General features: G+C 40.1%; 2 protein-coding genes and 1 pseudogene across 2 annotated transcripts; 2 read left to right on the forward strand and 1 right to left on the reverse strand.

Moving 5' to 3' along the window:
• Positions 1-1,037: 1,037 nt before the first annotated feature.
• On the forward strand, positions 1,038-4,769 carry LOC119882352 (annotated as a pseudogene).
• A 357-nt stretch (positions 4,770-5,126) lies between these two features.
• On the reverse strand, positions 5,127-11,019 carry LOC119882362 (extracellular calcium-sensing receptor-like). Its single transcript, XM_038692377.1, has 9 exons — positions 10,994-11,019; positions 10,657-10,850; positions 10,499-10,605; positions 9,858-10,145; positions 8,480-9,025; positions 8,154-8,375; positions 7,533-7,656; positions 5,638-6,110; positions 5,127-5,549 (listed from the first exon to the last, which is right to left on the reverse strand). The coding sequence occupies exons 1-9, from the start codon at positions 11,002-11,004 to the stop codon at positions 5,127-5,129; spliced, it is 2,388 nt and encodes a 795-aa protein (XP_038548305.1). The 5' UTR covers positions 11,005-11,019.
• A 2,931-nt stretch (positions 11,020-13,950) lies between these two features.
• LOC119882447 (extracellular calcium-sensing receptor-like) lies at positions 13,951-20,062 on the forward strand. Its single transcript, XM_038692491.1, has 8 exons — positions 13,951-14,015; positions 14,418-14,706; positions 14,806-14,892; positions 15,052-15,243; positions 15,714-16,247; positions 16,351-16,575; positions 18,914-19,037; positions 19,155-20,062. Exons 1-8 carry the CDS (start codon positions 13,966-13,968, stop codon positions 20,060-20,062), a joined length of 2,409 nt encoding a protein of 802 aa, XP_038548419.1. The 5' UTR covers positions 13,951-13,965.
• Positions 20,063-24,672: the final 4,610 nt, after the last annotated feature.

The following is a 24,672-nucleotide window of genomic DNA, read 5'->3' on the forward strand; positions in this document are numbered from 1 at the left end:
TTGCTATGTCTTGTGTTGTCACACATGCTTGATATTCGGCTGCAGAAGCAAAGTTGTTGACTTGTAAAACTATGTCATAGTTTCATCATAACAAATGCACCTGTACATCTGACAGCCTTGAATTACATTCTGAAATGGTAGGGGCACCAAATAACACACAAAAAAACTAATGCCTAATGTTCAGAAACAGTTACAAAATTGCATATCAATTTCCACATTTCCAAGATATCCATCCATCCAGCGTAAACCGCTTATCTTGTGTGTATCAGGGTCACTTGGAGGGGGGCTGGAGCCACTGACATTGGGCAGTTCCAAGACAATAATCCAATATTCAGGTAAATGTAATAGCTACATATCCTACTCCAAATATTTTACAAATACCCATCCAAGAGTAGCAACATGACATCCATGTCTTTCCTCAGTCCCCTCTCTTATCTCAGCGGTCCACAACAAGGAAATGCTACACAAATGGTTATCTGTGTCACCTTTGATCGCTTTTGATTGTAATCCTTCCTCTGAACCCAAATTTTCTTTTTTATCTGAAACATCATAAACTGTCCCTGGACACTTCATAGGTTTTTCTGCCATAAGCCCTGCCATACTCCCATTTGTTTTAGAATACTCCGTTGCAACGGTTGCTCCAGAGCTATGTAGAGAAAGAGAGTTGTGTCATCTCTGTTTAAACTAGCAAACCAAATGTCGCCCCAGACACCATCAGTGATAGGCTTTATCAGCATTTTGGGAACTTGCTTGGCAAGTGCTTAAATGTAATCATTCATTTATATGTAAAAGTCCCATACTCCAGCTCTAATTTAACAGCTTACAAAAATGTAAAAGTATCCAAATTTTCTCATAAACAACAATTTCTTCATTATGTAGATCAACGCATATTACAAGGATTTTAGGAATGTAACCCTGCCCAGCAGATTGCTGGCATTTGACTAGTGTTTGTGTAAGTGATGTGCATGTTAGCGTACATAGTGTGTGTCCTAGATATGGTGATCAACCTTTCCCTGTTGGACTAATCGTACCCTTCTAAGATTGCTGTGCCCTTTGGGAAATAAATCAACCTGACACAGTTGTTATAAGAGCTGTGTCCTCATCTCTTTTTAAAAAATGCCTAGCAAACATGCATGATCTGCATGGATCTATTATCTTATCTCTGTTTGTTCTCTACCTGAGCACAGTTTCTGGCTGTGAGCTATTTGGTAGGTTTGACATGGCAAGTTTGTTTAAGCAGGGAGACATAATGATCGGGGGGATTTTCCCAGTTTTCAACAAAGAGATAAGTAGCACTTCTTTGTACAAAAACAAGCCGCCTGGAGCAAAATGTGCAGGGTAAGTTTTAATATATTTGACTTTTCAATACTTCTTACATGCTTCTCTACTCTTGTCTCACAAACTTGCAATTGTATGTACATGTACAGCAGTAGCTTTAAAATCTTATCACCTATTTCTATCACCAAAACCTTTATAGATTTGACCTGCGAGCTTTTCGGTGGACCCAAGTGATGATATTTGAAATTGAGGAAATCAACAAAGATTCTGCTCTCCTGCCAAACATATCTCTTGGCTATAAGATCCTTAACTCTTGTACATCTCCTACAAATGCTTTACGTGCTGCACTCACACTGGCTAGTAGACCAGAGGAGATTGAATTGACTTCCCCTTGTCCTCCAGCTATATCTGCCCTCATAGCAGAGTCAGGATCATCTCAGTCTTTAGCTGTGGCTGGAACACTTGGACCATTTCAAGTGCCAGTAGTAAGAGATTAAATAAGATTTTTTATTTCATTGGTGAGTTGTGAAATGCTCTTATATTGTGTGCTTATAAGCATTTTTTATTTTTTTTTTGGTGTTCTTTTTATAGGTAAGTTACTTCTCAACATGCGCCTGCCTGAGTGATAGAACTAAATATCCTACATTTTTTCGGACAATCCCCAGCGACTACTTCCAGGCAAAAGCTTTGGCAGCACTGGTCAAACGTTTCGGCTGGCAGTGGATTGGGGTCATACAGTCAGACAATGACTACGGGGCGCAATGGGATCCTGGCTTTTACTGACGAGGTTAAAGAGCTTGGGGTTTGTATTGCATTTGTTGGGACAGTTCTGCGTACATACACTATGGATAAAATTCTGGATGTTGTGGAAATGATCAAATAGTCAACTGTCAAAGTCATTCTGGCTTTTGCTCCAGAGGGTGACTTTTACCCTTTGATGAAAGAGGTTGTGAAACAGAACATTACAGGAATTCAGTGGATTGCCAGTGAGGCCTGGATAACAGCAACTCGACCCTCCATACCTGAAATCTATCAAGCGTTTGGTGGAGCCCTAGGATTTGTTGTGCAGAAGATGGCTATTCCAAATCTAAAAGCATTTCTTATGGGCATTAGCCCTTACACTGATCCAAGAGCAGCCTTTGTGAGGGATTTCTGGGAGATTATGGTGGGCTGTATATCTGTTTTACCTGGGGAACACACGGGTACTGAGGCAACAAATAAAATATGCACAGGCAATGAGACATTAATGAATTCCCAGGATGTGTTCTTCAATGTCACACAGCTCAGAGTGTCCTATAATGTCTACAAAGGTGTTTATGCCATTGCCCATGCCCTACATCAGCTGCTATTCTGTCAGCCAGTTGTAAAAAAAAAAAAAAGTGAGGCCATGTTTGAATATATCAGATATTCAGCCCATAGAGGTGAGAAATAGTGCAAGTAAAATCTGCAATATCCCCAACTGTCTACAAATATATTATATATAAACATATGTGTATATAAATTATTTTGTTAATCTGTTTGTTTTCACAGGTCAGTGATTACCTACAAAGAGTGAATTTTAGGAATCAGTTTGGGGATGATGTGTTTTTTGATGTCAATGGTGACCCTCCTGCATCCTTTGATATTATTAACTGGCAGCTCATAGATGGGCAGGTGCAACATGTCACACTGGGTCATTTTGCCTCTGCTGCTAACAGTGATTATAAGCTCAGCATTCAGGAGGGAGACATTGTGTGGAGGACAGGGAAAATGGTAATCATGAGGACTTTTTATCATGCATTAACCTTATAGACTTTGAATCATGTGTCCTGTTGGAACATAAAATCTACTGAATATGGCTGCACTGTTATAACATTGTTTAACCTTTTTCTTCTAAGGTTCCAACATCGGTATGCTCTAATATTTGTCCAGTAGGAACCAGGAAAGCTCAAATAAAAGGAAAACCCACCTGCTGTTTTGACTGCATCCCATGTGCTGAAGGAACTATAGCCAACTTGACAGGTATCAATAGCATGAATGCAATAGTAAACAAACATGATCACTATCCAATATAATAGCATTTATCGAGTCTTTGCATATATTTCTAAAATATTTTAACATATTGAATTTTCTTGCTTTAATTGATTCTTTTTGTCCATGTTTCACAGGTGCAGCTGACTGTGCACCCTGTCCACAGGAATACTGGTCCAATGAGAGGAAAGATGAGTGCATCCATAAAACAATTGAGTTCCTGTCATATCATGAGCCAATGGGAATAGCTATCACAGTTGTATCCCTGCTAGGGGTCTCCCTATCCCTGGCCACAATGATGGTCTTTATCTGCTACAGAGAAACTCCTGTAATAAAGGCCAGCAACTCTGAGTTGAGCTGTTTCCTGTTGATTTCTCTTGTTTTGTGTTTTCTCTGTCCCCTCACATTCATCGGCAGGTCCACAGTCTGGACATGCATGCTACGCCACACAGCTTTTGGTGTGACATTTGCACTTTGTATTTCATGTGTCTTGGGAAATGCTATTGTTGTTGTTACAGCTTTCAAAGCTACATCTCCTGGCAGCAAATTCTGAAAATTTGGCCCTTCTCTGCAAAGGATCATAGTTTGCTCCTGCACTTTGATTCAGATAGTGATGTGTGTGCTGTGGCACCTTTAAAGCCACCTTTCCCAGACATGGTTTTCAAATACAGCAATAAAAAGATTGTTTTAGAATGTAACACAGGCTGCTTTCTATGCAGTGCTGGGGTACATAGGGTTCCTTGCAATAATATGTTTGGTCCTGGCATTTCAAGCAAGAAAGTTGCCTGATAACTTTAATGAAGCCAAATTTATCACTTTTAGCATGCTGATTTTCTGTGCTGTCTGGATCACCTTCATTCCAGCATATGTAAGCTCTCCTGGAAAGTTCACTGTAGCTGTGGAAATTTTTGCAATTTTGTCTTCAGTATTTGGCTTATTCATTAGCATTTTTGCACCTAAATGTTATATAATATTGATCAAGCCAGAGAAAAATACAAAGAAACATGTCATGGGAAAAACTGTGCACAGAAATACAATTATAAATGATAAAATATGATATTTCTGGCGACCTGTCCAAGGTGTACCCCGCCTTTCACCCGATGCCAGCTGGGATAGGCTCCAGCCCCCCGCAACCCTGTACGCAAGGTTGACGATGGATGGATGGATGAAAATATGATATTTATTGAATCACTGTAATTTTTGTTCCTATTTGATGAGCAATAATTTTCACTGTGTGCGTTTAAGTGCTGTGTAAACATAAGTTCTACCTGTTTGCAGAAAACATTGTTGTGAGAGAAGAATATGAATTGATTATATTTGGCGGCACAATTTATGTACAAGTAATGTTTTTGAAGCTGTTTTCTCTCCTTCATCCTTAACATTTGCGTGATCAAACAAAAGAAACACTGTATTACTATATTGTGTAGAAATGCAAATTGCATTCATCATACTCAAAAATAAAAACTCTTCCCATCTCTCTCCTGGGATGTTTAGTATTTTACTATTATCATTTACTGTTAATAATACACTCTACTCTCTCACTCACACTAAACATTGAATAATACATAAAATATAACTTTTAACCATTGGTAAGATGCTTTATTTAATGTTCTAAGTTTTTTGTATACTGATATTTAAAATGTTATATACAAATTGCATTTTATAAATTATATGTGTATATGTTTAATTATTTAGTTGTATCTTACGGTAAATTGTAGCATCATAAAGGAAACATTTTAAAGTGAGGAAAACAATTAGCTAGCATTGGGGCAACAATATTTCAATAATCATTTTCTAATACATTCATCTTTATCAACACATGTAATGTATTTCCATTTTCATCTTTGCCTTATGTTTTTCTTGCTGTTTTTTTCCGGTTTCAGAATTATCATATAGCACTTTGGAGCAAAAATGCAAAAAAGGAGACCAAAAGCTGAGGCTAAAATAGCAAAAATATGGACAGCCACTGTGTATTTCCCAGCTGTGCTCACATAAACTGGGATAAAGGTAATCCACACTGCAAAGAATGTCAGCATGCTGAAGGTGATGAACTTTGCCTCGTTAAAATTATCAGGTAGCTTCCGGGCAAAAAAAGCCATGAGGAAGCACATGCAGGCCAAGATGCTGATGTATCCAAGAACACACCAGAAGCCAACCTCTGAACCAGTAACACACTCAATGATGATGGTAACATTGTGGTAATCTCTGTTGTTGTTGGCATGAGGTGGACTGGTGAGCAGCCAGATTAGACAGATTATTACCTGAGCGTTTGGATAAACATCATGTTAATTTTTAATCGACACAGCTCAAAAAATATTTATAGAGCTAACTTATAGACAGTGTTCTTACCTGGACAGCTGTTCCTAAAAGCACACTGGCTCTCTGCTGGTTGGGTCCAAACCACTTCATGACATTACTTCCTGGCAGTGTGGACCTAAAAGCCATTAGGACCACTACTGTCTTGGCCAGGAGGCATGAAATGCAGAGGGCAAAACTAATCCCAAATGCTGGGTACCTGATACGGCAAAGCCAGTCTGAAGGCTCACCAATGAACAACAGGCCCACAAGGAAACAGACAGCAAGAAACACTAAGAGAAGGAAGCTTAATTCCATGTTGTTGGCCCGAACTAATGGTGTGTCTTTGTATGTGAAGAATATAATGAGAAATGAGAGGGAGATACAAGCTCCGAAGATACATACAACACACAGCACAATACCCATTAAGTCATGGTATGACAGGAACTCAATAATCTTTGGGATGCAGAGACTTCTGGCTTTATTGGGCCATGTGTCCTCTGAGCAGCGTGAGCACTCTAAAGAATCTGGAGATGGGGAGAGAAAAGAGCTTATTTAATTAGAGAACCCACATTTAGACAAGCAGGTCAGTTGTTTTTTCTATTTTTCCAGATACTTTATTAAACTTATCACCAACCAACAACTTTCTTTTTTAATTACAACAATACATTAAATAAAATAAAAAAATGAATGAATAAAATGGGCAAGAAGGAAATTATAAGGAAATAAAACAAAAAAGCAAATCTAAATCTATTAGAGGTTACCAAGGAAGGAGGTGGGGACGTAATAAGAAAGATATGGGAAATGAAGACTGAAAAGGTTAGGGTGTAGGAAACAGGTTATCTTTACTTGTGGGTGAGAGAAAGAAAAAAAAATATATATATATATATATATCAGGGGTATTCAATTAGAATTCAAAGAGGTCCAGTTAGAGAAAATTTCCCGAAGCAAAGGTCCGGAACATCAAAACGACTTACTTGCGTTATCATTCAGTACCATAATGTCAACAACGGACTGTCAAATCAAATAATATTTCAGTCAATTTTCACATCAAACTGGAGGGATAATAAATAATAACCACTCTAATAATAAGTTCTAAATTTAAGTAAACTAAAATAGAGTGCCTTATTTTTAGAATAAAGCAGCATCACATGAGACGACTGGAGCACATGCAATTGGTCTGTGAGTTTCCTGGTCCACTAAACCAGTACAGTAAATGCTTGAAAAGCTGTATGGGTTAAAATAGAAACACTCTGTCACGAGGTAGTAAGTCTCAATAATAAATCTGCTGTAGGAGTCTGTGTCCGGAGAGGACAGCGGCTGGGTCCGGATCCGGACCACGGTCCGACTATTAGTGACCCCTGATATATACAGTATGGTAGAAGGGAAGCAACTTTATAGAGTTAGTTTGGGCATAATAAAACTTGAGTTGTTAATGATACTTGTGGGAGCATTAGTAGAAACAAGTCAATATGATGGATGATTGAGATAAACAAACTAAATAAAAAATGGATAAAGAAGAGTGAAATTTTCAAGAAACTGATTGACATTGATAATACTAATAATAATAGAAGCGATGGCACAGAGGATTATTACTACCAATGAGAGAAATTAGCCTAAACAGAAGATACAGAAGTGTGGGAATGTACATAGGTGTTGTTTGTTGAAATTTGCTGTGGCACTAAGTGAGAGGCAGCTTGAGTGATGTAAGAAGTTTTGAATATGTTTCATGGAATTGTTAAGATTGATTTTTTTTAATGGCTGAGCTTTATTCCAGTGTTACATGTTATGTTAAAAGATTCAACCATTGTGGAATAATGAGTTGTTTTCTATTCTTCTAACTAAGTAAAATAGTTTTCTTGGCAATAGTTAGGGTTACTAGAAAGGCAGGTCAGTTAATATTAGGATAATACAGGAAAAAGGGTCATAAAAGACAGAACATAACACACCAGTCTTATTACTAACTTGTCCCTCAGCACAGGGTACACAGTCGAAACAGCAGATGGGTTCCCCCTTTCTCCTGGTGATGCGGGAACCTGGTGGACAGCTGTCACTGCATACAGACCGGGAAGCCTGAGAGGCAAAGTTCAGCCACTCAAAAGACAATGACTTCAATCAATATTCACCAGCTTTTGTATTTTTTCTGTCTTCTGCTTTGTTATGCAATACTGGCCTCTGCAGCCTTTATTATAGATAGAGACTAAAAGGTAAAAGCATGCAAACCAAATTCAAGGTGATCTATAAAAGCTAAATAAAACTGTAAACAATTCCGTGAACTACCCATTGTTATCATATCTTATCTACAGGATAATGAGGGGGTAAAAGTGTAACAATCCTGTAATAATTATCAGCCAAGTGTTTTTTTTTTTTTCTTGTAAATGTAATTACTGCATTGTTTGAGCTGGAATCTGACTTTTGTTGTCATAACCTTTAGAGCATTTTTTTCTGCTTGTTTATCAATAAAGCATATTGCACACTAATAAAAACAGATTAGCTGATGTATTGATCAACAGTACATACAACAATCTAAGAGGTGAACATGGTCTCAGGCCCATTTGTAGGGAACACACCTGCTTCCCAACAGGCCACTGAATCACTGAGCCATTTATGACCAGGGTGCGTCCAGAAGGTGAGGAGGCGTCGTAGAAACCTACTTTTACCAAATGTAATGAGCCGTCAGGCATCCTTTGCCAGTTCATGAGATCATAATAAGCATTTGGGTCACCGTTTTGATCAAAGTTGACTATCTCCCCCAGCACAGAAAAATTTGCACGCTTCATATAGTAGATTAGCTGAGAGAGAAAGGAAAACGGGTTATTTGAACACAAACTATGGTGCATTTCTTTTTTTCTATTTTTACTTAAAGTGAAAATATTTAACCTGCAGTTACTCTCACCTGCCAAGGTTTAAAATTCTTTGGGTCTGCACAGGTGCCATTCAGGAAAGGCCCCAGTCCGACTGTGCAGTTACTCATATCTTGCAAGGCATGGGCCACCAGATACACTGCCTTGTAGACATTATAGGACACTCTTAGCTGTGTCACATCAGAATAAGGAGAGTAAACATCATTTAACTCCTCTGTCCCTTTACATGGCAGTCTGTCAAAGTAGTTATCGACCCCATGAGAGTGCCTGTTCACTGACCCGTTCAGACGGCAGTTAAACATTTCTTCCCAAAATTCTGCCAGGAAAGCTGATTCATGAATATAGGATAGACTAGTGAGGTGTTGTTTCAGCCCTGGAATCACGTCAGCTCTCCGGATTGCAAAACCTAATGTTCCCATCAGGAGATCTCCAAACTTTTCCCAGAGTGATTTAGCAGTGGCCCAAGCCTCACTGGCGATCCACTGCAGGCCAGTTATATTACGATGTTGGATCTCTCTTAGAATACTCTGCATCTCTGACTCACCAGAAATGTTTATGATTACCTTTGAGGACGCCATCTTAACAGTGGAAATGTAGACATGGTTAGTATGTAATGCAATAAAAATTTTTTAAGAACTTTAATTAAACAATGGATCTTCTCTACTTTGTATGAAATATGATTCACATTAAAGCACCCATAAAATACTACGGTAATAAATATATACAGTACATATACCTGTATACATAGGAACAAGCCGATAAAAAATTAAAAAAAACACACATCACATGATAATACTGTCCAATGGCTCAGCCTGGAATGCTTCAAATGAAATTGAGAAACAGTGTCAGAAAAGTGTCAAATTAATGTTATGGTAATTTTTCAAGAAATCATTTGTAGAGTTGTAATACTACACTATGTGAGCCTCAACTTGATGATGAGACCATTTTTAATTGTATAAATCCAATGCAGAAACACAACAACTGAACATCCATCAATGCTAAGGTAGCAAAGGACAGTGTTCCAGAGACGAGAACTGATTTGCAATGATTAATTATTTTGAATGTAAATTGATTTACTTAACTTGTTGTCTGTGGTTAGAGATTCATTAATGCTATCAATGAAACAAACTATAATTTTCAGGATTATTGCAAAATACACACATACTAATTTAATTAAAATATGTTAATTGGAAGGGTAATATAAATGTACAATTAAATAATAATAAATAATAATATAAATAATGCCATACTTCGGCCTTAAATTAACATAGAGATGAATCAACATTTCTGAAGCAACCTTAACAAAGATTTAACATTATAAGCTTCACAAAGGTAGTATTTATTGGAAGTCTTCGTGTTATTTTATCTATCCCTTAAATGTATGAAGAATTAGAATTGGCCCATAGGTACCTGAATAACATCCAGAAGCTCATCTAGAGCCTGCTGACTCAGGGAAACTGGGTAGAAGTGGGTGTAGGCAGAACACACACCATACTGCACAGACTCCTGCAGGAAGAGCTGGATGGCAAATCGAGCGTAATCAGATTCCACTCCAATGACTCCCACCCAGGTCCAGCCAAAATAGCTAACCAGCTGGGCTAGCGCTTTGATTTGGAAGGCATCACTAGGCATGGTTCGCATGAATGTGGGGAACTCCCTTTGGTTACTCAGACAGCTGCAGGATGCAAAATAACTCACCTGGTATTATGGAAAGCAATAATTAACCTTCTGCACAGTTGGGCTCAATCAAACGGCTGCTGAACAGGCAGGAAATTTCACCACACAATATCAGAACTTTCCCTGCACTTATAATGAAAGATGAGTTTGTAGTCTTGCGACTTAACTACTTAGCTAGATGGAAGATGAGACAATACTAATTTTAAAATGTGGACATTTAAAATGGTTTGTACCTTTCTGAACAGTTTAAAGAAAAGTAGATTTCAAAAGACAGCAATGATTTGAAACTGAATGGCACATCATCAATATGGTAAACATGCATATATTATTAACATTGGGACAGTAAAAGTACTCAGACAACAAAGTAGTCTCACCAGGGGGATATGGAAAGAACCCAGGCTTCTTAGCAGAGCCATAGACACGCCAGAAGCAGCGTCTCCTATGATTACTGGAGACAACGTCCTTTGTAAAGCAGCACAGCCTAAATTAGAACTTATGTTACTTTCAGGACTTTCTCTGTCTCTGTTCACACTCTCGGCTCTGGAGCCACTCTCTGGCTGGCTGTTCACCAACAGCAAAGATGCTCTCAGAGACACAGGTATGTCATCACAGCTGTCACGGATGTGGAAACCCAGCTTGAGCTGTGGCAGGAGGTCGCTGCGCTGGTTGATCTCTTTGATTGCAAAAGTCATAGTCTGCATCCAGCGCAAGGCACGAGAGCTGAAGCTGTATAGAAGTGAAAAGCAGTTCATTACACAGCACAAATATATGTGTATATTAAAATACCTTGAACACACATGCAATTAAATGAAATGTACTCTGTGCTACACAAGCCAACTACTATCAAATACATTAAAATATTAACTTACTACTTATACATATTAGCTGTTGGTTTTGTGTTGTATGTTGGAAGAGAAGACACAGGGCTGTAGTGTAGAGGGAATAAGCCCCCAATAACAACATCTCCATCTTCATGCAGACTGTTTTTCTCTTCTTCCCCCAAGAAAACACAATTATCAAGAGCAGCAGCTGAGCCAGGTTTGCCTCCAAAGAGAGAAAGAAACATAAGAAGCTTTGCCGCCGGCATTGCCATGGCAGGCCTAGGTTTGAAGGAAAGCTCAGTAATGTAAAATATTTTAATGGCTGAATATACAACAGTAGCTGCCCTTTCTGGTCCCATACAAATGTGATATTTCAGGACGGAGCTGATTTATATATGGTAGTTAGGACACATAAAGCTGAGGAGACCGCCCAGATACAGCAGTTCTGACATCATTAAAGGTAACACCTTATGTGCCTGGGATAGTGTGAATACAGAATGAAAAAAAAAGTCAGTTGTTGCAAAATTTATAGTTTTCTTATATATATATTCTTATAGTAGTCTTTTACTTTTACCCATTTACAGGATTCAATTTGTACTCATGCATTACAATATTGTAAGCAGATAAGGTCAGCAAATTAAGTAGTCACAGGAGTCTGTTTTGAGAATATGAGATAATGTTCTATTTTTTACATAGTGTCTAGAGCGGCTACCATTTGCAGCACCACTAATTTCCAATGGAATCGGCAGCTCACAGGTACAGTAATTTTGAGATTTTGGGGTACTTTGCTTCCTTAACATGTCATTTTTCAGACTAATGCAAGAAAATACACATTCAGCAGTTTATTTTAATACAGTATGTCTCTGTGTACCTGTAGATTTTTCCTAAAAGTTAACTTTCTAATGCTACATCTCCTGCCGCTGTCGCTGTCTGCACCATATCATCTGCGGTACCGTTGGAAAGCTCTCTCACTCCTGTACAATTCTGTTGGATCCAAATGTGGCCATTTCCTTTGTACCAGCAACCAATCGTGAATGTACAGAGGCGGATTTAAGCTAAGCATGAAATCTGATTGGCTCTGTTTCTGTGTGTTTTGTGTGTGTCAGATATCAGTTTTAATGTGTTAATATAGTGGTGTTTTTAAGGATTTGATTCGATATTGAGTCTGTAAATATTAATTTTCAATGAAAATGTGTAGAATTGTACAATATTTATATACTTTTCTCAAAATGAGTTTTTCCTGATATTCTGAGCCTTGTCATGCCCAGCTCCGGCAGTTAAGGTCACGTTGTGTTATTTGTATTTTCCCCTCTGTTTTGTCTCACATCTCATCTTGTGTTTGACTCTAGGTCTCCTCTGATCCCTGTCTGCCTCCCAGTGTGTGATCATTTGCCCCGAATATGTTCCACCTGTGCTTCATTGTCTGCCTCTGTCTCTTTGTATAAATGCCCTGTTACCCTCTGTGTAGTCACCAGATTGTCTTGTTCATGTAACAAAGTTCCAGCCACTTACTTTAGTATGTTTCCTTGTGTATCTCCTCTGTGTGTTAGACCTGACCTTGGGTGTGTGCCTGATAAGCCTAAAATCTCCACTTCAGTATTACTTACAACACCCAATTTTTTTTAGTTGTCTTCCATATTCTGCAGAAAAGTGTTTTTTTTATGCCTGTTGGCAGTATTTTTTAAACTTATGAAATAATAAAAGAGATATACAAAATCCCTTCTGCAAAAACATTTGAGTATAATGTGCCAACAAAATAAAACAATAATTTGTAACCCAACCTTATCCAGTGTTCAGATTTCAGTTCTTGAAATAGATGCAAAATAGCATATATTTCATTAGGTACCGCCTCATTTGCATTTTTAAACATAATATTTCAGAAAACCTCAAATACAAAACAATTATTGTCTTAATGTAAGTAATAAAATAGGAAAGTTTCATGGCGATACCTATTAGTTATGTTTTTTACACTTTTCACCTGCAGTGTCTCACCTTAATCAAAGTTCCAAAAATAATTAAATAAATACATCAGGTAATTGGCCATCACTTTTCTCTTCTTTAAGAATAGTGACCTGAGGTGAATTTAACACAAGTTAAAGTATATTATTAATTATTAAATGATATTAATTAAAAAGTTTTCTATTAATTAATATAAATATTGATGTTATTCCTAGAATTTTACAGTTTCTATTTTCTCGTTAGCCACTCCCCACTTCAGTGAGGCTTGCCCACTTTAGTGTACCGGTAAGTATGTGTATTTGACCATGTATATTGTAATTATGAATGACACAGGTTTAAGTTGTACATCACAATGTGAATGAGGGCAGCAAGCTACCATGCAAGGTGCAGTTCTGACGATCGGGAGCAATTTTGGTTTGAGTGTCTTACTCAAGGACACTTTGATATGTGGACAGGAGGAGCTGGGTATCCAACCACCAACCCCGTGCGTTTGTGGACAGCCTGCTTGCCCCAAATTTTCTAACCATTATTTGAAGCACCTCTGTATAATGCAATACAATTTAACAGCGCCACAAACTGCAGCCTCCAAAAAAACCATAAAGTTGAATCCTGTTTTTTTAAGTTGGACATTCTGTCTCTGTTATAATTGTACTGTTACATCATTTACTATTCGTTATTCAGTCTGCATTTACCCACTTTAATAAATAAGGTGGGGCTGCTGATGTCCAATCCTGTGTCACTCTGTCATTAATAAGATGCAAGAACAACATGAAGGTCTCATACTGTATATAATCTGGCTAATTTCTTGCTTTCTCTCTCTCTCTCTCTCTCTCTCTCTCTCTCTTGCTGGGGTGTGTAACAATATGACTCTTCTTGTGTTATTACCTGTGCTTTGCAATGTCTGTGTCATCACTATAGCTTATTACCCAGTTTCCAGCTTCACCTCTCCACCCCCATCTGCAGCAAAAGTGTGCATGCTTCAAAACAGCTTTCAGCCAGGTTTTGTTGCCAAGGGTGACTATGTTATTGGGGGGATCTTTCCCCTTCACTATAACCAGGAGATGCCAGACCTCAACTGCACCTACAAACCACCACCAGTGAAGTGCAACGGGTGAGTTTAATGAAGACTAGAAATCAAAGGTCCAATATTTTACTTACTGCTTACTGTATACAACACACATGTTGTGAAACTCTTCTTTTAAAGACATATATTTATTTATACATTTATTTATACAATACAGTGATAATTTAGCCTGACATGTGAGAAAATGTTCTTATATACAGTGATGGGTTCCACTGACTTGCACTTTGTGTTTGAGATAGATGCATAAAAGACATGGTAATGCTTTGTTTTATGGCTGTGTAATCACTCATTTCCAAATCATTAAGAACTATGTCCGTTGGTAATGATGCAAAGATGCAATTCAGACTAACTTTAAATTCAAAACATCTGCCTTTAATTTGACCTTTTCTCCATACTTGCTGTGTTTTATGTGTATCTGTTGCGTTACAGCTTTGATCCCAGAGCTTTCCGCTGGGCTCAGACTATGAGGCTGGCAGTGGAGGAGATAAACCTGAGTACAAAGCTATTGCACAATTACACCCTTGGGTACAAAATCTTTGATTCATGTGCATATCCACTGACCGGCCAGAGGGCTGCTCTGGCAGTGCTAAATGGGCTAAGCGAGGACGACTTTCCCATGTGCAGCGGTGCCTCTCCGCTTCTTGCTATGATTGGGGAATCTGGTTCTGCTCAGTCCATCGTGTTGTCAAGAATCCTGCAGCCATTCAGAATCCCAATGGTAATGATGATTCTTTTCCTCTATAATCCCCTTAAAAACATTAACTTGTTAACCTATTATCTGTTTTACTGTACTCTTTTTACTTCGTTCTTTACACAGATCAGCTACTTTTCTTCATGTGATTGTCTTTCTGACAGAAAACAATATCCTACCTTCTTCAGAGTAATCCCTAATGATGACTATCAGGTGAGAGTTTGGCCTGAGATTTAAATGTGTTTCAAAAACTTTCAGTGCTGCAGCAAGCAATTACATTCACAGACTTCTTACTAAACAGCAATGGCATGTAGTACCTTGCAGTGCTATACAAAGTCAAGTTGAGTTGGCACTCTTTTCTGTTGCACCCAGGTGAAGGCCATTGCTCAGCTGCTGGTACACTTCAACTGGACTTGGGTAGGGCTGATTCGGGGGGACCATGAATATGGACGCTTCGCTGTGCAAGGTTTACTGAGAGAATTACAGGGTACCAAAGTGTGTGTAGCATACCAGGAAATCATACCTCTGCTCTACAATCGCCAGAGGGCATTGGAGATCATGCAGGTAAATACAAAGACACACTGAATTAATTTTTTATTAAGAGTTTAGAGTTTTTATTCCACCTCAAGACCCTTTTACTGTACGTGTTGATTACACCCCATTGCCATTAAAGGCCCTGTGTGTGGAATCTTTGCATTATTCTGCCATAAAATTGAGACAATCCTGGTGAAAATTATTGCATTCTGCATATTGCTTTTAGCCCATTTATTTCAATGTCCCCAGGTTGGATCCATGGAGGAGAAGGGGATATTTACATGCGCTGCAGTTGTACAAAATGCCTTTTTTTGATATTACCAATAGGTGTCAAAATCTAAATCCTACATATAGGGGCGTTTAATAAATTAAGTCACTGTATTTCACATTATGTACCTGTGAGCCTAGCTCAATGTCACATATTTCATCCTGCTTTCTTTTTGCCTTCTCTCTTCCTTGTGAAACTCTTCTCTTCCTTCCTCATCTGCCTCTCTGTAAAGGTGATGCGTAGCTCTTTGGCCAAAGTGGTGGTGGTATTTTCAGCCGAGGGGGAGATGACACCTTTCCTGAGAGATTACATGACCCAAAACATCACTGGAATCCAATGGGTGGCTAGCGAGGCCTGGGTCACAGCATCTGTCTTTACAGGAAGCGAGTATTATTCCTACGTGGGAGGCACTATTGGGTTTGGCATCAGAAAAGGTCATATATCCAGACTTAGTGAGTACCTGCAGACAGTAAACCCACAGATGTATCCCAATAGTCTTCTGGTTAAGGAGCTGTGGGAAGCTCTGTATGGTTGCAGTCCCTCTGAGTTCTCTAGCTCACACTTGCCTCCCTGCTCAGGACAGGAGTCCTTGTTGAAGCAGCATTCAGCTTACATGAATACATCCAGCCCTAGAGTGGCCTATAATGTCTACAAGGCTGTTTATGCAATTGCTCATTCCCTCCAGAACCTTCTTCTCTGTCAACCAGGCAGAGGGCCTTTCCAAAACAACTCATGTGCTCAAAGCAACAATATACACCCCTGGCAGGTATAATCCAGTATACTTATTGTTACAGTATAGCATTGAGATATTTGAGTGTTTTAATCATTATTTAATTAATTTGAATTCATATTATGTATGTATTTTCAAGCTCCAATACTACCTCCAGGAAGTGACATTTAACATTGGCGAGGAGGAGGTGAACTTTGATCTGAAGGGCGACTCCGTACCTTATTATGATATCATCAACTGGCAGAGAGGCACAGGCGGGAACATTGAGTTTGTCAACGTGGGATTGTTTGATGGAATGAAGCCTGCAGGACAAGAGCTGGTGATCCAGGAGGACAGGATAATGTGGGCAGGACATCAGAGTGAGGCAAGCTGCTCACACTGTGTTTTTAACTTCATCAGATGCCAACTGTTGAAGTTCTGTAGGTTGAGGTGGAGGTAAGTCAGGTGGGCGGGATGAGCTGGATCAGAAATGAGTTCATTTTCAGTAAATAGTAGTGATTCAAAGCCCGCCAAACAGTTTGACATGTTTTGTGATAATTCCCATTGCATCCATCGTCAACCGCTTATCCTGTGTACAGGGTCGCGAGGGGGCTGGAGCCAATCCCAGCACACTTTGGCCAGGCCATCGCAGAGCCACACATAGACACACAACCACTCGCACTCACATCCACACCTAAGGACAATTTCAGAGACACCAATTAACCTAGCCTGCATGTCTTTGGATGGTGGGAGGAAGCTGGAGCACCTGGAGAGAACCCACACGGACACGGGGAGAACATGCAAACGCCACACAGAAAGGCCGGGGCAACCGGGGTTTAAACCTGCGACAGTGCTAACCACTGCACTACCGCGCCGCCACAGAAGTTAATTATTAAATTTTTTTTATATTTCTACATACTGGATAGAACTACATATTCTTAAATTGCTTACTAGCGGAGTGGTTCTAAGATTGCAACCAGGCGTGTGCTCGTACGCGTGCTCGCTTGAAGTTATGAGCGAGCATAATTCGAAACACTACCACTTTCATACAGAAATACCACAATAAACGCAGGAACACCAGCATGCAGGCTGTGGCTTTTCTCCAGACATGTTAAGGCTCTGTTACACGTTCCCGTCTCAGAGGCATCAACACTAGCACCATACCTTTCATTCAGCGCAGCCAGACGCATATCGGCTCAGTACCCCAGAAAAAAGGCAGGGTGACAGCGGCTATAGACAGACAGGGAGAACAGACAGAGCTGGAAACTCAGTTAAACTCCCACTGCAATGTTACAGTAATAGTTTCATCAACTGTAGGTTGAACTAATCCATGCTCGTTACATGATCACAGTACATTTACTCCATTTAGCCGACATGCTACATCGTTAGCTCGCCTGTCTGCTGTTCAGTAACGTTAACCATCTTTACTATCTGTGAATCTGTCACTGGAGGCTCAGCAGTGTCAGCACAGCTACATGTATTGGATGATAATGAAACGGTTTGTGAGCTGGAATGGATATTATAATGAGATTGTGTCACACTTTATAACAGTTAGACCGCAGTAAGTAATTTTACTGTAACTAGTGATAGTGGATGACTCTTCCTTCCTCTGTGTTGTTGTGACCGTTTTGTTAGTGTTTTATATTATGTGGGTCACGTTAGTTACAGCAATGGTGGATAAGCTGTGTATTGAGTATTGGTAAAACCACAATAAACATAAACTGAACGTTACGAAGCAAACAGCGGCAGGTCCGAGCTACTGTAGCGTTAGCTGGCTGCATCACTGTAGGATAGTAAAAAAATCGCTCCACATTTGCTTTTTACCGTCATTTCTTGTAGGCTAAATCAACAGTGGCATACAGGATAGTAACATGGGTGGCGTTGGTGAAGTAATGTGGAAAGCGATATAACTTTGCATAACATTAGCAACTGCCGGCGAGCTAATCTGACTTTCTCTGTTTCTCCAGCTTGACTAATGCTCACTTTGTTCTGTTCTTTTTCGACGTCATCTGAACCTGATTGGTTCGATGGGCTTCAGCACATAAACCTTTATTGTTGTCTCCTTATGTGGAGCCTGTGTTTGCTGTGAGCTGGTTATTTTATGGTGTTAATGGACTGCATGTCGTTAGCTGCCATGTTGTCGCTGTAGTCTGAGAGAGGCTTGGAAGTGTGCACAAAAATGACCCGGAGACCTCACATTAAAAGCAGAATATCGGCCGATGCAAGCAACGGAGAAAACAGGCGTGTGCTTAATTTCTAAGTGAGTTTTGAGAAGAATTTGATTTATTAAAATCAAAAACTTACATATAGCCCCTTTAAGGAGAAGTCCTCAATTCACATTTTAAAGCTAAGCCTCTCCACTATTTTCTTAATGGCTGGGTGACCAAATTATTTAGGAGCATGGTGTTTAATCAGGATTTTTTTGTAGGAAATGTCAGAAAATAAAAACATCCCAACACTATATCCTACTATCTCAAGTGAGGTTGTTTGTTCTGTCCAACCGAAAGTACAAAATGCAATGATGTTCAATTTACAGTTAAGTTCTGCAGAGAACAGCATCACATCCTCACATTTGAGGAAGTGGAACCAGCAAATGTTGGGCTTTTGCTAAATAAATGGCTTAAACAATTATCAAAATAATATTTTTTCAGACAATGGACTAGTCAATTAATTGACTAATAATTTTATCATTTCAGAGCTGAAAGCCATTATCTGCCCTATAGGTGCCAGTGTCTGTGTGCAGTGCCAGCTGTCTTCCAGGGTCCCGGAAGGCTGTCCGTCATGGGGAGCCTGTTTGTTGCTTTGACTGTGTACCATGTGACAGTGGCAAAATTAGCAATCAGACAAGTGAGCTTAAAACCAAATATTAACAATCACAAACATTCAAATCTAATATATCATATTACAACCCGATAATATTTGAATATTTTAAAATGAGCTATTTTTTGATCCTCTTCCCTTTAGATTCAATAGAGTGCACATTTTGTCCTGAGGACTTCTGGTCAAACAAAGACAGAACCGCCTGCATCCCCAAGATGGTGGAGTTCTTGGCCTATGATTCCTTGGGCATAGCCCTGACAGTAATCTCTGTGGTGGGCGCCTGCCTCACTACAGCTGTCTTTGCAGTCTTTTTCTATCACAGAAGCACAGCCATTGTCCGTGTGAATAACTCTGAACTCAGCTTCTTAATCCTGCTTGCGCTGACTCTGTGTTTCCTGTGTTCCCTGGTGTTCATTGGGGAGCCAACATCTTGGTCCTGCATGCTTCGCCACACTACCTTTAGCATCACATTTTCACTTTGCATCTCCTGCATTCTGGGGAAGACTCTGGTGGTGTTGGCTGCTTTCACTGCCACCAGGCCAGGGGACAACATCATGAAGTGGCTGGGGCCCAAACAGCAGAGGCTCATTATCTTTAGTTGCACTCTGGTTCAGGTGGTTATCTGTGCTGCCTGGCTCCTTGATGCTCCCCCTTTTCCATCCAGAAATACACAATATGAACGCTCAAAAATCATACTGGAGTGTAGTGTGGGCTCCAGCCTTGCATTCTGGTGTGTTCTAGGATATATTGGTCTACAGGCCTGTCTGTGCTTTGTACTAGCTTTTCTGGCCCGTAAGTTGCCGGGCAACTTCAACGAGGCCAAGTTCATTACTTTCAGCATACTGATCTTCTGTGCTGTGTGGCTGGCATTCATCCCTGCTTATATCAGCTCCCCTGGGAAGTATGCAGATGCAGTGGAGTCATTTGCCATTCTGGCTTCCAGCTTTGGCTTGTTGTTCTGCCTGTTTGCTCCAAAGTGTTACATTATTTTACTGAAGCCAGAAAGAAATACAAAACAGCATCTAATGGGGAAAGAAAATCTCATAAGTTAACCATTTAAAAATACTTGTGATTTCTATTCACTTAATGTTATTTAAAAGTAGTCTTCACCAATTATGATTTATTTAACTTTTTTTATTTCACATTTATTGAGGCAGTGTGGCATTGCAACTGAAAAGTGGCATTACAACTTAAAGTACTTGTAACTGTAACTTTAGTAAAGTGTACAAGGTATTCAGTATACAATGCGCAAACAAATTAAGGGAACACTTGAAATCACACATCAGATCTCAATGAACAAAATAATTGAAAGTACTAAATCTATACTGTATACATTGTATAATTTGTTGAGAACTGACTTAACAACAGTCAATGGAAATCACAGGCTGATCATCACTTTCATCACGGCAACTCATAATGTGACTCAGTAGTGTGTATGGCCCCCATGTGCCTGTAAGCATTTCCAACAATGTCTGGGCATGTCCTGATGAGACGGTGGAAAGTGTCCTGGGGGATTTCCTCCCAGAGCTGGATCAGAGCATCACTGAGCTCCTGGACAGTCTGTGGCGCTACAAGGCGTTGTTGGATGCACTGATAAATATATCTCATTGGTTCTTAATTGGATTCAGTGCTAGGGAACGTGAGACCCAGTCAATAGCATCAATGTTTTTATCATACAGGAACTGCCTACACACTTTGGCTACATGAGGCCGGGTATTGTCCTGCACCAGGAAGAACCCAGGGCCCACTTCACTAGTGTATGGTTGGACAATGGCCTAACAGCATGGTACCTAACAGCAGCCATGGTACCGTTGGCTAGCACATGGAGGTCTGTGCAACTCTCCACAACCCTCCTCTTGATCCCTCCTTTAAGCTCTTCAGCAGGGCTGGCCTGGGACAAAAAATCAGGCCTGGCATTTATGGCCGAGGCGGCCCACAAAATCGGTTGGCGGCCAGTGAGAGATATGATTGGGCCAGCCCAGTGTCAGTGTAGAAAATTACTCAATGGGCCGATGTCTTTATGGGCCGGTCGTTGGCCCATTTTTTATAGACAGTTAAATAAATGAATAATTTATGTTAAACCTGCCCCTTCGTTACCAGTCCACCCCTGTTCTTGAGACTATGCTGGGAGACACAGGAAACCTTCCTGTGATGGCAGGTATGGTTGTGCCATCCTGAAGTAGCGGGACTACCTGTGCAACCTTAAACGGCTGTAGGTACCACCTCATGCTACCAATAGTGACAAGGACACTAGCAAAATGCAGAATTACATTTAGCTGATGCTTTTATCCAAAGCAACTTTCCTTTAGCTATATATTTTAGAGGTTGCACGCCTCTGGAGCAACTAGGGATTAAGTGACTTGCTCAGGGACACATTGGTGGGTGTATCACAGTGGGAAGATGAACCTGGATCTCCCACACCAAAGACATGCATCTTATCCACTGAGCCATCACCACCCCCTAACAAGAGAATAATCAGTCAGGAAGGATATGGAGAGCACAATTGTCTGTGTCCACCACTTGCAACACCATTTCATTTGTGGGGGTTGTCTTGCTGTTGCCTCTCCATTGAACCTGTCCATGTTCATTTGCACAAAAACAGGTGACACTTTGCACATTCACAATTGCTTATGCTTCCTAAATGAACTGATTGATATCCCTGAAGTTTAACTGACTTGAAGGTATATTGTGATGATTAAGTGTTCCCTAATTCTTTAAGTGTATGCTCAAACATTATTACAACAAGTGCATCACTGTAATGTATGTATTTAAAAAGAAATAAAGATATTTTGCGGTGACTAACAATAAGTTGCTTTTTTCATCTTTGAAACATCTCTCTACTACTCCCTGCTTTTATGCAACACTCTACATAAGTCTTAGTCAATGCTTTGGTCACGTCACACATGACCTACTGTAATGCAATCCTGGCAAATATCCCCAATAAACATATTAACCAAATTCAACTCATCCAGAACTGCAGCACAGATTATTACTTACTCATGTCACGTCACAGCTCCCTGTGTCATAATCGATTTCCTTTAAAATCTCATAACATTTAAAGCTCTTCAAAATCTATCCCCTGCTTGTCTCAAAGACATCCTTCAGACTTTCACTCCCTCTCGCCCCCTGCAGTCTTCATCAGTAAGTCTACTAGTACTACCAGCCGTTAACCTCAGCAGTGTGTACCAGGGTCTATGCTCCACCCAAACTTTTGATTGTAGAGATTGATTGTTGATTATTATTGATGATCTTATGTGATCTAAGATGACCTTGAGTGCCATGAAAAGTATTTTTATTATTATTATTTTCACTATTATGTACTTTATCGACAGAAACAGAAATGTTGATTTACAGTATGCCACATACATGAAGAAATTTGATGAGATGAAAAAACAAGCAGCTTATCATATCCACCAGTACTTTATGGTAAACCTGATTCACATACACTACAAGTCAAGACTTTGGACACACTTAAATATATTTGAAAGAAAAGTACACGTTTCTTCAATTAATCTGATATACAGTGTAGACATTACCAATGTTTTAAATTAATCTATCTGCCATTTCTTGCACATACAGTATGCTTGTGACTACAACAGGTACATGTGGCAAAATAACTCACCAGGCAGCAGAGATGCTCACAAGTCTTTGAGCTAGAGTCCAAGTCAAGTCTCAAGTCTCTGAGCAAGAGTAAGTCTTTGAGCTAGAGTCCAAATCAAGTCTCTCGTATTTATTACGAATGTTGTATCACCTGCTGTGTTCAATCCAGGCTGCTTATAAAACTGCATAGCTATAAGGAATTCTGTAACTGTAACCTGTTTTTCATTTACAGAGCACAACCATGTAATGTGCAATGCAATTATTGACGGCTTATTAAATACGGTAAGTCAACACACTCCCCAGACTCTTAAACCCAGTGTAACGTTAACTAAATAAAACTGTGACGTTGCATAATCAACAATAAACCTGTAACCTGTTTTTAACTTACAGAGCACAACCATGTAGCCTAATGTACAATGCGTCTGCAATTACAGCTTATAAACTACTGTAAGTCAACAAACCCTGTTGACTCTCAAACCCAGAGTAAAGTTAACTAAATAAAACTGCAACCTGTTTTTAACTTACAGAGCACAACCATGTAATGTGCAATGCAGTTAATAACAGCCTAAACTACTGTAAGTCAACAAACCCTGTTGACTCTCAAACCCAGTGTAAAGTTAACTAAATAAAACTGTAAAGTTACATGATCAACAATAAAGCTATAATCTCTTTCCAGCCAATGGTAAAAATTTACGTAATGGCAGCCAGCGGGACGAAAATGATTATGTTAATCGACCACCACAAGTTTGGCAAGTAAACAAACGCTCATTCATCTTTTCATAACGAACGACAGTCGGAATAAACCTCTCGTAGGTCGTAGCTGAAGCGCAAGAAGCAAGCTAACGTTAAATGGCCAATGCTGAGCTAAACATGTTTACTTACCTTAGGTTACTAACCTATTTGCGTTCAGCGCGTCTTTGTTTGGGCCTTGTTGTATGAAGTTTGATGATGAATGGCACAGCAGCTGCCAGTGTTTGTTGTCCTTTCTCACGTGCTGCCGTGCGCAGCTGATACTACGTGTAACATAGGCAGGTTATAGGTAACACAGGGAGGGGAATAACAGCAAGGTCATCAGACGTTTCCTAAAAATAAACATTGTTCACGAGGCCCGCACCTCGAGTCCGAGTCTCAAGTCGAGTCTGAAGCCACTGTGTGTGAGACTTAAGTCGTACTTGAGTCCGAGTCTCTAACTCACTCTTATGCAATATTAAAGAAAACAGCAGATATATACACAAGCATTTATTACAACAATAAAAATTAAATGAAAAGCCGAGCTTACATTTATTCATTTGGCTGACGCTTTTATCAAAAGCGACTTACAATTGCTATACATGTCAGAGGTCACACACCTCTGGAGCAACTAGGGGTTAAGTGTCTTGCTCAGAGACACAATGGTGTCTCTCACACCAAAGGCATGTGTCTTATCCATTTTGCCATCACCATCACCACTCATTTGGCCAACCCCCCAGAGACAGTATCGCCGGGGTGCCATGGAGATGACCCCCATCCTGCTTGGTTCCCCGTCGGTGGCCCGACTGACACCTGTTCCTGGTTCTCCATTGGCGGCCTGGCCGATTCCTGCCCCCAGAGTTATGTTGGCAGACCGGCTGGCTCCTCAATCCCCTGAGTTGCTGCTGTCCCCACATGCTGCAAACCACAGCAAATCCCTGTCTTTGCAGTGCGACAGCAGCTTTCAGTAACTGTACAGCTACAGCAGCTGCCAAACCTTGCTGAGCTATGGCAGATCCCTGACCCTGTGGAGCAGCAGCTGTATCCTGCCCCTGTTGTTAAGCCACAGCAGCTCGCAGACTCCTCACCTCTATGACAACATCCCGAAGCTGCTCAGTTGGAGCCACGTCCAGACTCTACTGAGTTACTGCAATGCCTAGTTGAACTGCAGAGGACTGTTGTTGTCAACACTGTGTTATAGCACACTCCTGTCAGTCCTGAGCAGCTGCACATCTCGGACTCAGCCAGACTCACCTGAACTTTAGCCAGAATACCTATCCTTTAAAAGACTGTTGCGGCACCCTGAACTTCCTCGACGGTTACAGTCCCTTGC

The sequence above is a fragment of the Micropterus salmoides genome, unplaced genomic scaffold, assembly GCF_014851395.1.
Source record: "Micropterus salmoides isolate LMB-PRFRI ecotype aquatic unplaced genomic scaffold, ASM1485139v1 Ms_hic_scaffold_3, whole genome shotgun sequence".
NCBI lineage: Eukaryota > Metazoa > Chordata > Actinopteri > Centrarchiformes > Centrarchidae > Micropterus > Micropterus salmoides.

Bases quoted from the DNA above. Each gene is read 5' to 3' on its own strand.
- LOC119882362 (XM_038692377.1), bottom strand. The intron at 10,146-10,498 runs GTGAGACTACTT...CCATAATACCAG, and splicing joins GTTCTTTCCATATCCCCCTG to GTGAGTTATTTTGCATCCTG. The intron at 8,376-8,479 runs GTGAGAGTAACT...TTTCTCTCTCAG, and splicing joins AGAATTTTAAACCTTGGCAG to CTAATCTACTATATGAAGCG.
- LOC119882447 (XM_038692491.1), top strand. From the start codon at position 13,966: ATGCCAGACCTCAACTGCACCTACAAACCACCACCAGTGAAGTGCAAC. The intron at 16,248-16,350 runs GTATAATCCAGT...TGTATTTTCAAG, and splicing joins ACAATATACACCCCTGGCAG to CTCCAATACTACCTCCAGGA. The intron at 16,576-18,913 runs GCAAGCTGCTCA...TCTGCCCTATAG, and splicing joins GGGCAGGACATCAGAGTGAG to GTGCCAGTGTCTGTGTGCAG.